We start from the raw sequence: 18089 nt of genomic DNA on the forward strand, positions 1-18089 counted from the left end.
ATAACAGTTGTCTTCCCTGCCACTCTGGGGTGCTCTCTGAAGCGGCATCTCCGGCAAAGAACTCCATAGTGTGTGATGAGCCTGCTGCTTGTTCAGTATTGGCATTTACCTCTTAATATACTGTCCTGTGCCCATCTGGAGTATGAGCCCCCCAGAGGAGACTGGGCAGAGATTTACTTGGCAGTAAAGATTATCTGACAAGTCTAATATTTTAGGTCTTTGTAATTCCCCATTTTCAAGGTATATCTCAATTAGTTTATCTTGATATATGCTCAGAGATATAACCTATTGTCATCCCATGTTTATGCTATTACACATAGCTTTTTATTTAAAGTTCTGGTCGTAAAACTCAGGTTCAAACATCCTAGAATTCACAACTTCTATGTTTGGAGCTGTGACTCTCAGTCAGTCAATGCTTATATCATGCCTTTGAGGCACTAGGTATTGAAAGTCACCACTTTTTCATTATCTTAGGATTCTCAGTTCTTTCTTCAAGACTTATACTTTCAGGTTTTCTTAATTAACTGGTCATCCCATACATTTGTGTAAAATAATTTCTAGGAAACTCCAAATCTCAAAACCTTTGTTTTATACTTACTACTTCATTTCCAGTAGATGGCACCAAATACCCTTTGAAGGTCTTCGTTATACTAATTCCTAGTTGGTGTTGCTGGCTAATTGATAATTGCGTCCACCACCAAGGAACGAACATGGTCTATTCTTTAGTCTGATTCTCTAATTTTTATATAATGTAGTATTTTTGTTTGGAGTCTAAGCTAGACTTGTTGGCATTTAAATTATTTGCTGTTTCTGGCTCAGATTTCAACCTTTTTTCCCCCTTTTTAAAACAAAAATAAGTGTGACTTTCCAGTCAGGGTGATGGTAGAGAAAGGGTCATGATACTGAAATAGGACTTGGTTAAAATAAAGAGTTGAGAGTAAGAGAATAGAGATATATGCCAAATGTTTGTAATAAAATCAAAGAGAAAATATAAATATACACAAAATCCAAAATGTTAGGATAAAAAAATCAAAGCATTTTTAGTATTACCGCTTTGGGTACTTTAGTAGAATTGCACTTGTTTATGATTTTCAAGTTTGTTTTACAAATAACATGCAATTTAAAAATACTCTTTAAAAACTGTTAGATCCTTTTGTAGTTCATAAACATAGTAATTAGGTGTTCCCATTCATGTGTGAGACGTGCCCCCCAAAGAGCTTGTTACAGCATTGGCACATTACCTGTCTGATGGGGAGAAAAAAAATACTGTTATATTTCTACCTTCATTTCCAACTTTGTATTGTACTTTGAAAACCTTTACCTACAGTATGTGTATTTCATTAGTATTTGCCTAAAGAATCAGTTTTTAGATCCAGTTAACCACTGAAACCAGAATATGCCTATATGTCAGGCATGATTTACTACATGTTTATTCTATTTATTGAGTTGATTTAATTTTAGTGGGTTTGTGGACCATTAAAAAATACATGTTTAATATTTCCTACCATAATTACATTTACACCTTTGTCTTTTTCTTCAGTACTTGTCAATGTTTTGTGACTCAGTCTGGAAATCTGTTTAAACCACCTTGTCTTTATACAACTACCAACAGGAGGATTGGTAATTTGGGCTCTGGGTGAGATAGACCTAGATTCAGTTTCCATGTCTGCAGCTGAATGCATGACAAGGAAAATCATTTAGCCTCCCTGGGCCTCAGTTTCTTCACTTGCAAAATGTAATTAACACAACCTACCTCATGGGGCTATGTTGAAGATTAGAGATAATGTAGGTATGATGCCTACACATAGTAAGCTATTATATATTGGCAACAATAATAAACTTAAAAAAAAAAAAAAGAAATATGTTCACGCTTTACTCATTTGTACTTTGGGGACTCAACCTACCAAGAACTTTATTTCTACTTTTAAAATTGGAGATGTCTGTCAGGACATTGGCAGCATAGCTTGGTTTGCCATATAGCTTTCATCTCAAAAATTTTGATAGGTTTAGGGAACGATCTTTAAACTTTTTAGTTTTCTATACATAACATTCTATTAAGCATTTATATTGGTACCACCCCATGCGGAAACACACCATTTGCAGACATCTTAAAGAGTATTCTTGGCCAGGCGCGGTGGCTCAGGCCTGAAATCCCAGCACTTTGGGAGGCCGAGGCTGGTGGATCACCTGAGGTCAGGAGTTCGAGACCAGCCTGGGCAACATAGTGAAATCTCGTCTCTACTAAAAATACAAAAATAAGCTGGGCGTGGTGGTGGGCACCTGTAATCCCAGCTACTCAGGAGATTGAGGCAGGAGAATCGCCTGAACCGGGCGGGAGAAGGAGGTTGCCGTGAGCCGAGATTGCGCCATTGCACTCCAGCCTGGCCGACAAGAGCAAAACTCCCTTTAAAAACAAAAAAAAAAACAAACAAAAAAACCCCAATAATCTTGTGAGTGCCTTCATCTAGAATTAAAAGGGAGGGGAAAACCCTAAAAGAGATTTAAGTCAAAGAATCTTAGAGTTTAATGCCATTCTGTAGGTTCAGGAAGTCTCAGCTTTAAAAACCCACTCGCGTGAAAGTAATTAATTATTCCATCACTTCCCGGGGATGGAGGGGGTGCGGAAAAGGCGCATGAGCTCAATGCTGTATACTGGAGCCCGATTCCAGCTCTTTCTTGAGGGCAGAAAAAACGCCAGGCGGCAAGCATTTAACAACAGCCAGGCTTTTCTTCTCAAGCCCCGCAGCAGCCACGTGGCGCCTGCCCGAGCTCCCGGCTCACCGGCCACTATCCTGCACCGCTCTCCGGGATGATTCGCGGCTGGGCCCTCGCCAGCCGGAGTTCGGCGAAGCCCAGAACCTCCAGGGCCGCGGCCACCAGACCCAGGGCTCCGGCCCCGAACCCAAGCGGCGCAGAGGGCCCAGGCGACGCGAGGTGCCAGCCTTCCATTCGAGGGACGCCTGGCAGGTCCCCGGAAGTTTTCCCCGGGGACAGGTCTTGGCAACAGGTCCGAGGCGAGGCCGGGTGGAGCCGAGCTCCGCGGCTGCCGGTGAATCAGCGCCGCCCAGCGCCGGACCGGCCCTCCCAGCCAATGCCACACCTGGTGAGGAGCAGGCAGGCCGCTGACCATCAGCCACTTAGGGCTCGCCTGGACTGGAGAAAGGTGACATCATCGTAGCTGGGAGGTTTCCGAAGGCTTCACCAATGGGAGACCGGCGAGGTGCTTGCCTGCTACAGCTCTTGGCCAATACTAACAAAGCAAAAGGGGGCCCGGGTTGTTGGTATAGAACCAATGGGAAACAAGGAAGGAGCACGAGGCGGAGTTGCGAATCCTGTCACCAATTGGAAAGAGGGGGTGGAGCCCGGGCCTTGTCAAGCGTGACCAACCAGCGAGAGGAGCGGACTTTGGGGGGTGGAGCCGTGAAGCCCTCTCCCAATCGCACAAGTTTGGGGGCGGGGCATTCTTGGGGGGCCCAATGAGGAACGCGGCCGAAGCTGGCCTGTCAAGAGAAGGGGCTGGGGGCGGGGAGATGGTGAGTCGGGGATAAACACTCCGCGGCGGTGGCGGCTGCTGCTCTGCTCCGGGTTCTGTCACGGTGTCGGCGGTGCCCAGCTCACTGGCCCCCCTCCCTCTCTTGTCGAGCGTGGTTGCCAGAGAGGCTCCCTCAGCCCTGCTCCGCGGTGTCCACAGCGGGCTCCATAGCGGTCCGGCGGCGGCAGCGAGCCCGTGGGCAGTGGGGGTTGGTCCCGTGGCTCCGGCCCCCGGTGCAGAATGGCGGCGGCGGTTCGGATGAACATCCAGATGCTGCTGGAGGCGGCCGACTATCTGGAGCGGCGAGAGAGAGGTGCACGGGGACGGGAAGGGGTCCACTCTAACCGAGGCCGGGGGTCCTGTAGGGCCGGCCTCAGGTCCGGGCGCCCAGCCGCTCCGAGGGTGGTTGGAGGCGGGGAGACCGCGAGCGCTCCCAACCCCTCCGGCTCTCCCCACGCGCGGTCCGAAGGGAGGCCGCCGCTGCCCTAGAGCAATGAATCAGGTGGAGAAGGGGCTATCGCCCGCCGGGGTCCCGAACGCCGCCCCTTCCGCAGTCCCTCCCGAATGGGTGGCCGGGGCCCCCTCCGATAGCCTCCCTGGTTTACCTCACCCGGGCTGGTCCCGGCCGGCCCCCAGGTGGGTCCAGCGCCCCAGTCTCCTGGGCAGAGGAGCAGCGCCTCACGGTGCTTGCCCCGCACCTTCGCCTGAGGCTGGTTCCACTTAACCCGCACCAACCTGCTGGACGTTGCCAGTGGGAAACCCAGGCTGCGTGAGCTTAGCCACTACTGTGTCTTTCTCAACAATGAGCAGCTGGAATCCTCTTTACACCTGCTCCGAACTGAGGGTATTCACACAATGTTTTTTTTTTTTTTTTTTTTAATCATTGTTCTCAGAATTCCACCTTACTCCATTTAATTATTTCCACAATATTCTTTTAAAGATAAATAAAGGAAAAAGGAAATACTGTAGAGAGGAGAGAGTATTAAATATTCTGGGCCCATTCATTAACTGAATCCTCCTGTTTTCTAGAAGCTGAACATGGTTATGCCTCCATGTTACCATACAATAACAAGGACAGAGATGCCTTAAAACGGAGGAACAAATCCAAAAAGAATAACAGCAGTAGCAGGTAATTTGGTAAATACTTCTTTCTGTCTTTTAGATTATATTGTAGGTGACACAAACTGCTGAATGTAAGTTGCCTGTTGTGATTATAACCCTATAAAATTACATTGTGGCCGTCATGATTCAGTAATGTACACATGGACTTAAGACCTTGTAGGAAGCTGTTTCTGTTTGGGTTGAGGGAACTGAAAAGAAAAATAGAAATGTTTTACATTTTTTATGAACTTTATTCAAATTTTAATTTCGCTTTTCTTCCCTTTTGGAACAAAAAAATCTGTGAAAGCTTCAAGTGAGATTAGCAATGGTGACAATATTTTCCCTTCAGAAGTTGCAGATCAGGGCAAGTTTTCTATAAGTCAAAATGCTGGACATTATCCATTTCTTTTACTTTTCGTTGTAATGATTTTATAAACACATTAAAGTACCTGATTTGGCATAAGTGGTAGGATCTCATACTTGACATGTAAATTAAATACAGTGGTTTGTTTGATACTCTAATTTGTCACCTCTATTTGTAATGGCAAAGAGGAATGATTGAGGTTAAAACCTACCTCTTTAGTGATAGAGGAATATATAATACCGAAATATTAATATGCTACAACCTTTCCATGTTAGTCTTATAGATTGTCTTATACCATAGTTCTTAAAAGCTGTGAATCTCACTGGAGATTTGGTTAATGGTCAGTTAAATCACATATTAAAGTCCTGTGCATAGTTTCTGGTACATGTAAATAGTCCATCAGTGTTACCGCCCTTTTTCTCCCTTCTTTGCCCTTAAAATGTAGTTGGCTAGGAAATTCGTTTTATTAGATCCCTTCAACTATACCTTTCCTGCCAGTAAATTAAAAGCATTGATTTTTTCGTCACTGGTTTAGAATCCTCATCCCTCCCTCACCCTCATGAATAACTCCTTGCAAGTGTCTATTTGATATCCTCTGTGGCTTAATACAGACCAGGAATTTCCCACTTAAACCTAAAAATCACTTGTTCTTGCTGCGTCTTCTGTACTTGGTTCACCTCATTAGTATCGTTGGTGGAACCACAGGATGTGAGCAGCATTACTTGTGCCATGCCCTTGAATAAAAATGGCACATGAAGAATCAACCTGGTAATTACTTGGTGGGTTTTGCTTGTCCTCTAATCTTAGCATTACCTGAAGGTGGTAGCCTGTAGTTTTGTGCATGGATATGAAGGCACTTTAAGAAGGTTGTTAATACTGACTTGTAATATGCAATGGTATAAAAACAATTAAGCTGTGTTGCATTTTAATACAGTATTTTTTTTTAAATTTGTTTAAAAGAATTTTGAGGCCTTTCAGTTAATTTTTCTGGAAAAACATAGTCCATTTTGGCTTTTATTATTGTCCACTAATGATTTGAGAGGAATTGTCCATGTTACTTATTTAGGCTTAATACCTTAACACCTTATTTTTTTCCTTAGTTTCACAGGAAGGTTGTAGGGGATGTTCACTAGTGGGGATAAAAAAATGAGATGTTGAAGTGGTTTGGTCCCAAAAGGTGATTAGGAAAGAAAAATAATAGTAGTTAAGAATCTTAAGCCAAGAAATGGATTCTTTCTAGTAGAAAGAATCAGTACTATGCCAAAAAAAAAAAAAAAAAATCAGTACTATGCCCAAAAAAAAAAAAAGGGCTACAAATTCTTCTGTTAATGGGTTGGTTTGCTTTCCATGGTTAGAGACAGGGGATTATCACAGTTGTCCATATACTTGACTGATAGTGAGTTAGTGTAATATATTCAGTGGTGTAAGGATTTCTGAGAGACCATGATTAAACCTAGAGGTAGCACCAGGCACACGTGTGAGGCAGGAGCAGGTAGTTTTCTTTCAGTGTGATCATTTCCTTCATGACCCATTTGGAATAGCTCCTTTTTTGAGGAACAAGCAATCATAATGGAGAAAGCAGCTTGACCCCATGGTTTGAATCAGCTTTATATCCTCAGCCATGTATGGTCAGAATTTTGAACTGAGGTAAAGGATAGGGAGAGATTACTGCTGGTTTACATAACCCTTGGATAACAGTTTACTCTTGTTCATACAGGTTGAAAATGCTGTGCTTTTTGCTTGTAGAGTCTGGGGAGGTACTTTTCCTTGGACAATAAAAGATAAGATTTAGCCACATAGGAAACTTCTTGGGAACTGAAAATGCAGATCTTATTCACGTTTCTCTAGTTGCTTATTAAAACAAAAACGAAAATGAAATTGTGAATATCAGTTGTTTTTGAAATTATCCGTAGGAAGGTGGAAGTTTCTTTCCTACTGATTTTTGAAGTCAATTACTAATTATTTAGAATTGAAATCTAGAACTTTTTAAAAGTGTGTTTTGTTCAATGAGTAAAGCAAGCTTTGGCACTCATATGAAAGAGGAAGTTCAGGACTTGCCACCCAGTTGTTTTATAAGACAGTGGCTAGAGTGACCTGACATGAGGAGTCTTTTTGAACCCAAGGATCTTTCCCGTTTATCTCAGATACGCCATAATTTGGCTTAGTTATTTTTTTATTAGAGTGTATTTTTAAATGGTGAAATTTGACCTTTATCAGTGATTCCAGAGTTATCCATTGTTTTCCATAATCACATGGAAAATAGTTTTGACACAAGGTATCAATGTGTTCTTATAATGCTTTAATTAAAAATGTAAATGTTTACCCATCAATGGAGGTGGCTGGCATCTCGGAACTCATCATTTTTTAAAGGGCTGCTTTTTATTAATAACTCAGTTTCAGTAAACTGGATACCCTTCAGTAATGCTCTAGCCATTTGCTATAAGTCCCCCTTGAAAAAGCACCATGTGTTTAACACTCTCAAGTAATCAAAGAAAATCTGTAGTTTTAAAAATTTTGTTCAAATTTTGGAAGAAGTTGTGCTTCCTATGGAGTTTGTTTAAAAGTTTATTTTGGGGATTCAAAATTTTACATAAGTATATAACTCTATTTATTAGTTTATCTATATATTTTCAAAGAATCCAGAAATATTTTGGTAAGAATTTCCTGTGTGCTGTTATTTTCTACTATCTTCTCAACCTGTTCACTTTCCTCTCCTCCACCTACAAGGGATGGTCCTTGTCTACAGTGAAAGAGGGTAATCTGAACCAACTGTTGGCATATACTTTCATCCATTTTATTTTATTTATTTATTTATTTATTTTAGACAGAGTCTTGCTCTGTTGCCTAGGCTAGAATGCAGTGGCACCATCTCAGCTTACTACAGCTTCTACCTCCCGGGTTTAAGTGATTCTCCTGTCTCAGCCTCCCGAGTAGCTGGGATTACAGGCATATGTGACCATGCCTGGCTAATTTTTGTATTTTTAGTAAGGAAGGGGTTTCGCCATGTTGGCCAGGCTGGTCTCGAACTCCTGACCTAAGTTATCCACCCACCTCAGCCTCCCAAAGTGCTGGGATTATAGGCGTGAGCCACCGTGCCCATCTACTTTCATCTTTTTAAAAAAATCTGTCAGACTTTGAATTTACTAGTCCTGGTTAAAGTTAAAATGCCACGTGCTTTAGAGCCAAAGGTTTGCCGTATATGCCAGATACTTGTTAACTATAGTATCCTTTGGCCATTGAAGGCAATAAACCTTCAGAACAATGTGACTGGAGAATGCCGAGGGATAACCAAATGAATCAATGTAAAGCTTTTATTTCTTTTTAATTGAGATGGGCTCTTGCTGTGTTGCCCACACTGGTCTCCAACTCCTGAGCTCAAGCAGTTCTGCCTCAGCCTCCCAAAGTGCTGAGATTACAGGTCTGAGCCACCATGTCTGACAATTTTAAAGTTTTGTTTTGTTTTGTTTTTGAGACGGAGTCTCCCTCTGTCGCTAGGCTGGATTGCAGTGGCACGATCTCAGCTCACTGCAACCTCCGACTCCCTCGTTCAAGCGAGTAGCTGGGATTACAGGCGCCCACCACCACGCCCAGCTAATTTTTGTATTTTTAGTAGAGATAGGGTTTCACCAGTTGGCCAGAATGGTCTCAATTTCCTGACCTCGTGATCCGCCCGCCTCGGCCTCCCAAAGTGTTGGGATTACAGGCATGAGCCACCACGCCCAGCCTAAAACTTTTAAGTTAACCAATTTTGGATTGGTTTGAATACATGAGGTCCATGTGTTGTTTACCTAGAAAACAAATATTCTAAACTTATAATACTGTCATTTTCTCATTTATATTTTCTTTGTGAATAAAAATTGATTCCCAAGGTCCTTGTGGAAGAGAAGTTTAATGCTAGGTTGGAAATTTCTCATTTCAAGACAACCTCCTCATTTCCTCCGCCATCCCCCCACATTTGCTGTCCTTACCCCCATTCTCTGATGAGTGAACTTGGTGGTGGTGCCCCTGGTGTAAATAAGTGGCTGAGCACTCTTGAGGTGGTATTCCTCCATGATAGCTGTGAGAATATATCTCCTAAGCCCAGTAAGGTGCTGATTATCGATGGCCCAACAGAATTCATGAGCTGAACCAGGGAGTAAACTCCTGAGCTGGTTAAACTCCAGAGAATTTTCATAAGAAAGGTCAAGATTCAGCTCCTTTATAATGCTGGTAGCTTCTTCCAGATTTATAACTGGTTAGGAAGGAGTTGTGTGAGGAGGACACTAAAAGGGCCACATTGACTTCTTATAACTTTGTGGTAACTTGTCCATAAAGTCTTAGGCCAGACCTTGTCTTTAAGGTCAGCCATAAATACACTAATCATATGGTTTCATATCTATCACACCTTTCATCCGAGGCTCTCTAATCAGTTTTACAGTTGCTACCTCATTGGCCTATACTTGTTCAGTAAATAATTGGTAATTATTTTTATTCTTAATTTATAGACAGGTTAACCAGTGACAGGACGGTAAAGAATTTTATTTATTCCACAGCATATCAGTGGCAAAGCTGGACTTCACATTTCACTAACTTCTGCTTTAACCAACCTATCATCTTTATGTTGAGCTGAGCTTCGGAAACCCCTTCCTAAAATCATTTGGTTGCTATTTAACAGTAGCATCTTGTACATGATAGTTACTTCAGGGAGTCAGAAGATTGGGGAAGAGGGTTATTTTACTATTTAAAACAGCATAGTCAAGCAACTTTACACAAAGTTTTGGTGTATGCTACCCCTAGGGAAAACTGCAGGGGTGGGGTAGGGATGCTACCTCCATTGTTCTACCCTTAGCCTAAAGAAGGCTTTGTCATATTATGTAACGCAAATTCACATTGCTTTGTGCAGCTGTTTTTGTATAAATAGACCCCTTTTCTTCCTTGTCTTAAAAGGGATTATGTTTCCACTAGAGAAGGCATGCTTCTTGGTTTGTCTCTTTACCTTGAACTCTATTTTAGGTATTTACATTTATCTAACTCTTCAAATGGACTAATTTTTTTAGTAGAGCCCAGTGAATTTTTCTCCCTTTCTACATCTCTCCTATCAACTTCGGAGAGAAAGAAGTTAAAAGAATTGTGTTGGTGTTGAAGTAGTTCTTTAAGACAAAAATATCTTATTCTTCTTTTATTGTTCCCTCTTTCAGATCAACTCACAATGAAATGGAGAAGAATAGGTGAGTTGGGGATTTGGGAGGTGGAATGCGGGGAGCTTTGTTGCATTCTCTGTTCGTTAAGTTCAAACTTGGTTGCTCTTTTTGACTCTTCCCACTAGTAGCACCTGATTTCAGAATTCACCCAGGACCCTCTAAGCAGCATTGCTCATAAATTACTTAGGTAGATATAGAGCTTGCCAGTTAAAAGACTACACCCCTAACCCTCACCCCCACCAGCCCACTCCTGAAGAAAGCCTTTGGATGACTATTCCACAGACCAAAGCATTTTAGTAAGAGGCAATATTTCCACAAGTAGTGTTTTTTAAACATTACATGCTACTGAATATAATTGGCAATGTTATCTAAAATATGTATACATAGATATATATACGCAAACATAATATATGTGTGTATATATTAACACGTGTATTAACATGTGTATGTATGTGTATTTGCAGTTTACTTGTGAATGAAGAGTCTCAAAATTCAGGCAAATGTATGCATAGCAAAAATTGGAGATGGTGCCTAACTAGAGGAGGCCTACCACCGTCACTGGGCTCCATCTTGCCACAGCCTGAGTGGAATCTCTCTCACCTGGATTGCTTCTTGCTGCTTACTTAAATCTTTATTTTCCAAATCCAGTTGCCCCTCCTTCAGTGAGGCCGCAGAGTGGTTCTCAACTCTGGTTGCACATTAGAATCACTTGCAAAGCTTTCTGTGTATTTTTAAACATATTTTTATATTAAACACATTATACACATAGACTTGTAGATTTTTCTGGTGAGGGTAGAGAACAAAGTTTTATTTCTGCTGATTCTATAAAATAACTTTTTATTATAGAAAATTTCAAATCTGGCCAGGTACAGTGGCTCACACCTGTTATCCCAGCACTTTGGGAGGCCAAAGTGGCTGGATCACCTGAGGTCAGGAGTTTGAGACCAGCCTGCCCAACATGGCAAAACCCTGTGTCAACTGATAATACAAAAATTAGCCAGGTGTGGTGGCACGTGCCTGTAATCCCAGCTACTAGGGAGGCTGAGACAGGAGAATCACTTGAACCCTAGAGGCGGAGGTTGCAGTGAGCTAAGATCCCACCACTGCACTCCGGCCTGGGCAACAGAGTGAGACTCTGTCTTAAAAAAAAAAAAAAAAAAGAAAAAGAAAAAAGAAAAAATTTCAAATCTACAAAAGTAGAGTGACTAATCAACTCCTATGTATCCATTACCCAGCTTCAGTAATTATCAGCATTTTGCCAGTCTTCTATAAGCAAAACCACCTCTCCCCATGGAGTATTTTAAAGCAAATTTTCTTGTATATCTCTAGTAAACACCAAAAAAAAGCCACAAAATACCCAAAACAACAACAACAAAGAAAAAACACTTGGTTTTACCATACTGAAAAAAAATTAATGATAACTTTCTGTGGAGCTTTTAAAAGCCAACAAACAGACAAACAAAATAATGCCCAGACCCTTACCTTTAGCAATTCTGATTTAACTGGTTTGGGTTGAGGCTCTGCACTCGTATGTTTCAAAAGCTCCTCAGGTGATTCTCATGTGCAGCCATGGCGGAGAACCATTGAACTAGCCTCATTCTGGTCTCTGAGCTCCCATCAATTTGAAATGCGGGCTACCCATCCAAATTGAGTGCTTTCTCAGTGCCCTGCATGAACAAGAAAAGGATGTGTAATGATGGCTCTGTAAAGACGTGGTTATTTCCTGCCAACCCTCTTTGAAAAAGGAGCCTGACTCTGAAAGTCAGGATCTGAATTATATTTATGTTTCATCAGTGAAAGGGCAGACCAAACCCTTCCCAGGCAGGTAGAATTCTAGAAGAGGGCGGTTAGCTTTACTCCACTATGGAATTTTGTGTGTGTGTGTGTGTATGTGTGTGATGGTGAGTGTGCCTCACTGCACATATGCTTCTGCTCATCCCTTCGTCTTCCCTTTTAATTGTTCTATGATCGTGACTGACCATGTTTTAAGTTGAAGCTTCCTTTATGCTTTAGCTATTTACATATCATGAACTAGAAACACAAAAGTATCTCTTAAAGTGGAAAGGTAGTCAGTGTGGCTTCTCTTTCTCATCTTTAGATTTTCTCTTCAGATTCTCTCCCTTCTTCCTGCCTTTGCAGTGATGTGGGTAAACCAGGACTGTTTCTACTAAAAAGTCTTCTAGTTCTTCACCCCTCTAATACTTTACTTTGGTATTTATTATTATTATTATTAAAATTTGATCCCTTCACATAAAGAGTTACTAAAACTTTGTGACTTTTGCCTCTGCAGGAATTCCACAGAATGTCAATTGTATTATTTATTTTAGCACCTCAGGGATGTTTATTTTTTGTCTATGGTGGCCCCAGAACTTGTGCGTGTTACTGGGTATTAAATGCGTTCCTAGTAGGGTATTAAATCGGCAAGGTCCTCATCCAAGATAAATGTGCAGTTTGTCCAATGGTAAAGATGCAGAGACAGTTTCAGTTAATATACTAAGTGCTAAGATTGAGGTGTGCACAAGAAGCTGGAGGTAAAAAGTCTAGAAGAGTGGACGTGAAGTCACCACTAGGCAAGCTGCCTATAATTGAGCTTGCTTCCATATGACCAGTCAATTTTGCTTGTTGAAGGGTTAGTTATCTAGTTTCCTTCTTTTCTTTTTTGGAATTTGGTCTTTTAAGGTCTTGATAGCCTTTCTAGTCTAGAGCATGTGAACAGAAGAGAAGGAAAATCAGGACTCAGTGTACTTAATTTAAGCAAGCATTGGTTGCTGCAGTTCAGGGGAGGTTAAAGCTGCTGGGCTCCCCTCTCTTATTAGTGTGGATGTTTACGAACTTCAGGGTTTGGAGGTCAGTTGAACAGCTGTTTTTGTACTCTTCCTGGTTTTAGTAGCTGAGTTCTATAAAAGAATACCACTCTGGTAAATGCTAATACACTTTAGCCATTTTTTACCTGATAACATTGCATAAAAAGATTATCATGGCTTTCATTGCTTCTCGGCCTTTTGGCTATAATCAAGTGTAAAAAGATTGCCATGGGTCTCAAAAAAAAAAAAAGGAAGAAGAAAAGGCAACTTAGGAAAATAACTTCTAACAATGGGATTTTCCCTTTTGATATTGCAGAGCTGATTATACTTGGGTTAGTTTTCTTGAATGGAAACCTTTTCTATAGCACTTTAGAGATCCTAAATAATTAGTGTTACTCTATATTATCAGGACTTAACTGTAAGGATATTATACCCAACACCAACACTTGGAAGTATCTTCGCATTGGTGGGACAATAAATGAAAAGACTTCTAGAATGGTGGTGGTAGTATTCTCTACTCAACAGAATAGGTGTTGAGCACCTAAGATGCCATGTAGTAGGTGCTGGGACTACAGAGTCCAGTAAAGGCTACCCACTGCTGTGGAGGAGCTCAGATTAATATCACTCTATAGGGGGTTTGTCAGTCAGCACATGGCCTGTGTTTCTCTGCATTTTAACTAATTTTCTGGGTCTGAGCTCCTAAGAAAACACCCTTAGGGGTGTGGGGGTGGCGGGCGGTGTGTGTGTGTGGTTTTTCTTTTTTTAAACTAATCTTGCAGAAAATTTTGAGAAATATAGAAAACAATACTAAAAATTTAAATCATCCATGGTTCTGGCACTCAGAGAAAACCAATGGAACTTCGAAGTATATCTTTCCAATTGTTTTGGAAAAGAACTGAAAATATAGTTTTGTGTGGGAAGTTAGAAAATTCAGAAAAGCACAAAGAATGTAAAATCACCTGTAATAGGCCTCTCAGAGGTAACACCTGCTAACATTTGTTCTATATCCATCTAGACTTTTGTGTACAGTTTTTTTTAACCAACATGGGATCATATAGTAATTTGTAGCATCTTTTCCAGTTATAAACATTTTCCAGCGTCATTAAATCTCCTTTTCCAACATTACTTAATGCCCAGTATTATATTATATGAATATGTTAAACCTCGTGTAATCAGTCCCCTAGTTTGGATTCTTCCCAGAACCTAAACAATGCTTTCTTAAACCACCTGTAGAAAAATCTCTGTCCAACGTCATAATTATTTCCTTAGGATAAATTTATAGCTGTGGAATTGGTGGTGAGCACGTTTTTAGGATTGCTGGATTGTCCACCAGGCAGGTTATAGGCAGTACTTTCCCTACACTTCACAAGTTGATGTTATAACTTAAAACCTTTATGAGTTTGATAAGTAAAAAATAAAAAACACCCGCACGGGCAACTTGTTTTAATTTGCATTTCTTATACTACTAGCATAGTTGAGCAGTGTTGATGTCTTTGACTCTGTGCGTCTCTTTGTGCAAATTGTCTATTCAATAGCCTTTGCCCAATTTTCTACTGAAGAATTTATCTTTATTTTAAAAAGTTTCAGTAATATAAAGGACATATATGAAAGATATTGACACTTTTTCTATCACATAACTGTCCAGTTTGTCATTTAGCTTTACAGAATCAGTCTTCCCTCACTGATTCAAGTTGCTGCCTTTGGTGTATACTTAATTTTTGTTTATGGCTAGGTCTTTTTCTAGACTTATTCTTCCAGTCCATTGATCCATCTCTTCTTTCTATGCCAATACATACCCTTGCATTCTCCTTTTTTTATTTTTCCATGGTCTTATCTATTTTCACCAGTTTATTTTTCCTGAAAAAAACTTTATGAATTCCCCAACCCCTAACTTCTTTTGGGAGTTTAAAAATTAACATTGCATAATTCCAATATAAATTAACCTTGAAAAGTTCATGCTTATATATTAGATCTTTTCATCCAGGATTTGGTGTGTGTCTTTATTGAGATCTCTCTTATTCAGATCTGTCTCTAAGCAAAGTTTTGTAGCGAAGTTTTCCACACAGGTCTTATACATGTCCTGTAAAAGGTATTCCTGGATTTGTATATTTTTAGATTGCTATTGGTTTCCCATTTTAGTTAACTAATTGATTATTGTTGGAATATAAAAATATTTGAATATTTTGTTGTTATATACCCTTTATTGATGATAATTCTGCTATATCTTTCTCTTAACTGAGAATTCCTCCACTTTAAAATAAAACCTTTCAATGAGCCCCTCAGCAAATGGAGACTGAGCAAACACATGTAAGCTACAGCCAATAGGTCAGGAGCCAGGTGGTAGAATAGACTCTTTTTTCAAAAGATGGCTCTGGCATTTCCTTTAATAGTAGACATCTATTTTTCTGGAATGGTGCATATGCAGCTCTTGCTGGAATTAGGTGCCTGGTCTAGAGCTACTACCTCTGCCAGAGTCTTCTGATCCTGTGACAGAAGATTTCTGTGTGGCTCCATGGGGAAGACTCCGCAGCCCAGTCTAAGCTGTTATTTCCATTTGATCAAACAGTATTTCAGTGGCATCTGGTCTGGCATGAGAAACTAATTCAGTCAGGTCTCTTCTGGAAGAATATTCTAATTGATTACAGGTCCCTGTAGTTGTTCCTTTTGGATTTTGATTTTTCGAATGACCAAGTCCCTTATATCGGAAGGGCTGGGGCCTGACTTTTGCACTGGGCCTGAGTTGTGGTATGTGTTGCATCACTCTTATTGTTTCTGAACTTTCTTGACCACATTCAGATTTCACTCTGGGATGTTGTAACAAGTCCATGTTTGTTGCAACATGGGGTAAGGTTATTACGAAGGAGAGACACAGGGATCAGTGTATAAATCCAGTCTATATTGATGGTCTGGAGAAGAACTCACATTTGTACCACAAGAATCATCTTTCTTGTACTATAACCCTTGAGTAGATGACACGTGCCTTTGGCAAGATGTGGAGGAGAGACACACGCTGGTCATTTGACCAATTTCTAGTCTCCTACCTGGAACTCTGGGGCTACTCCCTGACTTTTTGTCATAGGCATTAATAGTCAAACAGTGGGATAGAGCCAACAAGTATGATTATAATATATATGTTGCATTTGAAAATTAGGCTCTAAAAAGGAAGTATTAATGAGGTGTACTTATGCATTTTATACTTTAATAAAGAAGTGATCTTATCTTTCCAAAATGTAGCCACTGTGAACTGCTATTTATGTATTATTCACTGAATATATTAATATCTTTGTATTTTCTACAAAGATTTATCAGCACAACTGTGAGAAATCTTCAAAACCTTTTAGGGTTCCAATTAAGTTGGTAATAATGATGCACTTGGCAATTGTTTATAAAGGGATCATTTTAGAGAAAGAAGGAAAGTATTTTTTCCCTTTTCAAAGCATGACTTGTCATCTTCACCTAGTAGGGCTTTGTTCTCAATGCAGAATCTCTTGTGACCCTTGACACTTTAAGGGATTAATTTTACGAGTCCCATTAATAAGACTTGCTCCTTCTTACTTTATACTAAATACCTTCTTTTCCTTATTATACAGCTCATACATACCCATATCTAAAATTATTTTTGTTCAACCTCCAATTATCTTATAGGATTTAAGATGCTATTTAATTGGGTAAGTCTGTGCACCCACTGAGATAGGTGATAAAATGGTGAAACCTCAAAATAGGCTACCCTGTTTAAGGTGATCTATTTGGAAAGGAAAAGAAAGTTATGATAGGCTATGAAAACTTGGAAATAAGTTAAGTCAGATGGGATGTTTGAGGGTGAGGAAAAAGAAAGAACGTGTTTGGTAAGAACAAAGGGGAGCCCATTCTATAACTTTAGGTGGGAGCTGATATCTGTCAGGGTTTGAATGTAGCTCCTACAAATCATTCTGCAATAATTCATCTACATGTTTGAGCACTCCAACTAAATTTTAATTACCTCAAAGGTAGGGACTTGATCTTACTCAATATTGTATCCCAAGACTAGCTGGGGGCACTGGCTCACACCTGTAATCCCAGCACTTTAGGAGGCCGAGGTGGGAGGATCAGTTGAGCCCAGGAATTCAGGACCAGCCTGGGCGACATAGTGAGACCCATCTGTACCAAAATAAATAAATAAATTAATTAGCTGGGCGTGGTGGCATGCACCTGTAGTCCCAGCTACTCAGGAGGCTGAGGTGGGAGGATTGCTTGAGTCTATGAAGTTGAGGCTACAGTGAACTGTGATGGCACCAGTACACTCCAGCCTGGTTGACAATGCAGAAAAAAAAAAAAAGAAAATATAGCCTGTGACCTAAGAAAGCAGCAGAACATAACATAATAGTTTTTTTTTTCTCTTTTTGAGGCAGAGTCTTGCTCTGTCGCCAGGCTGGAGTGCAGTGGCACAATCTCAGCTCACTGCAACCTCTGCCTCCCAGGTTCAAACGATTCTCGTACCTCAACCTCCTAAGTAGCTGGGATTACAGATGTGCACCACCACACCTGGCTAATTTTTGTATTGTTAGTAGAAATGGGGTTTTGCCATGTTGCCCAGGCTGGTCTCGAACCCCTGGCCTCAAGTGATCCACCCACCTCGGCCTCCCAAAGTGATGGGATTACAGGCATGAGCCACTGCGCCCGGCCCAGCCTGTTACACTTTCAATAAAGAGAAGTAATCACAGATAACAGTGCTTCCCTCAAATACACACACACATATCCACACACCCCTCATTTGGTACCACTTCTGGTCTTGATTACATCCAAGTCAGAAAGAACTTTAAGGATAGTATATTAAGTGCAGGAGACACTATCTACAGATAGCACCATCTGCCTAATAATCCTACTCTGTTGAATCTATTCCCCAATTTGCAGATCTACTAGCCTGAGAGAGATTCATAGATAGAATCAAGGAAGCATGGTCTGTGAAGAGCTACCGTCAGAATTGTCTAAGACACGCAGGTTAGCCCAGGTGCCTTCTGTCAGTGCCAAAGCTCTGGTAGGAGCTGGTGCCTCAAACAGCTTGGCACCTTCTTCATTAATAACTTCCTTCACTTGGATATTTACTTTCCGTAATTCATGGCTGGCAAGAG

The 18089-nt window shown here is 40.8% G+C and overlaps 1 protein-coding gene and 1 non-coding gene across 5 annotated transcripts in view; both read left to right on the forward strand.

Annotated features, from left to right (window-relative positions):
- Positions 1-1147: 1147 nt before the first annotated feature.
- LOC116270448 lies at positions 1148-1251 on the forward strand. Its single transcript, XR_004178483.1, has one exon. It is a non-coding gene; the product is annotated as a small nucleolar RNA U13 (small nucleolar RNA).
- A 2072-nt stretch (positions 1252-3323) lies between these two features.
- Positions 3324-18089, forward strand: part of MXD1 (MAX dimerization protein 1) — a 28356-nt gene continuing 13590 nt past the window's right edge. For 3 of the 4 annotated variants that reach the window (XR_002516715.2, XM_021924906.2, XM_003908770.3), the window contains exons 1-3: positions 3324-3845; positions 4562-4661; positions 10175-10204. Coding sequence is in view for 3 of the 4 variants with exons in the window: in XM_021924906.2 (XP_021780598.1) it covers positions 3773-3845; positions 4562-4661; positions 10175-10204 (203 nt within the window). In the remaining variant the exon portion in view is untranslated. Of the gene's footprint in view, positions 3846-4561; positions 4662-10174; positions 10205-17871; positions 17959-18089 lie in introns of those variants that run through there. The other variant, XM_021924907.2, reaches the window with a different exon arrangement.

The sequence above is a fragment of the Papio anubis genome, chromosome 14, assembly GCF_008728515.1.
Source record: "Papio anubis isolate 15944 chromosome 14, Panubis1.0, whole genome shotgun sequence".
In the NCBI taxonomy this organism is placed as follows: domain Eukaryota; kingdom Metazoa; phylum Chordata; class Mammalia; order Primates; family Cercopithecidae; genus Papio; species Papio anubis.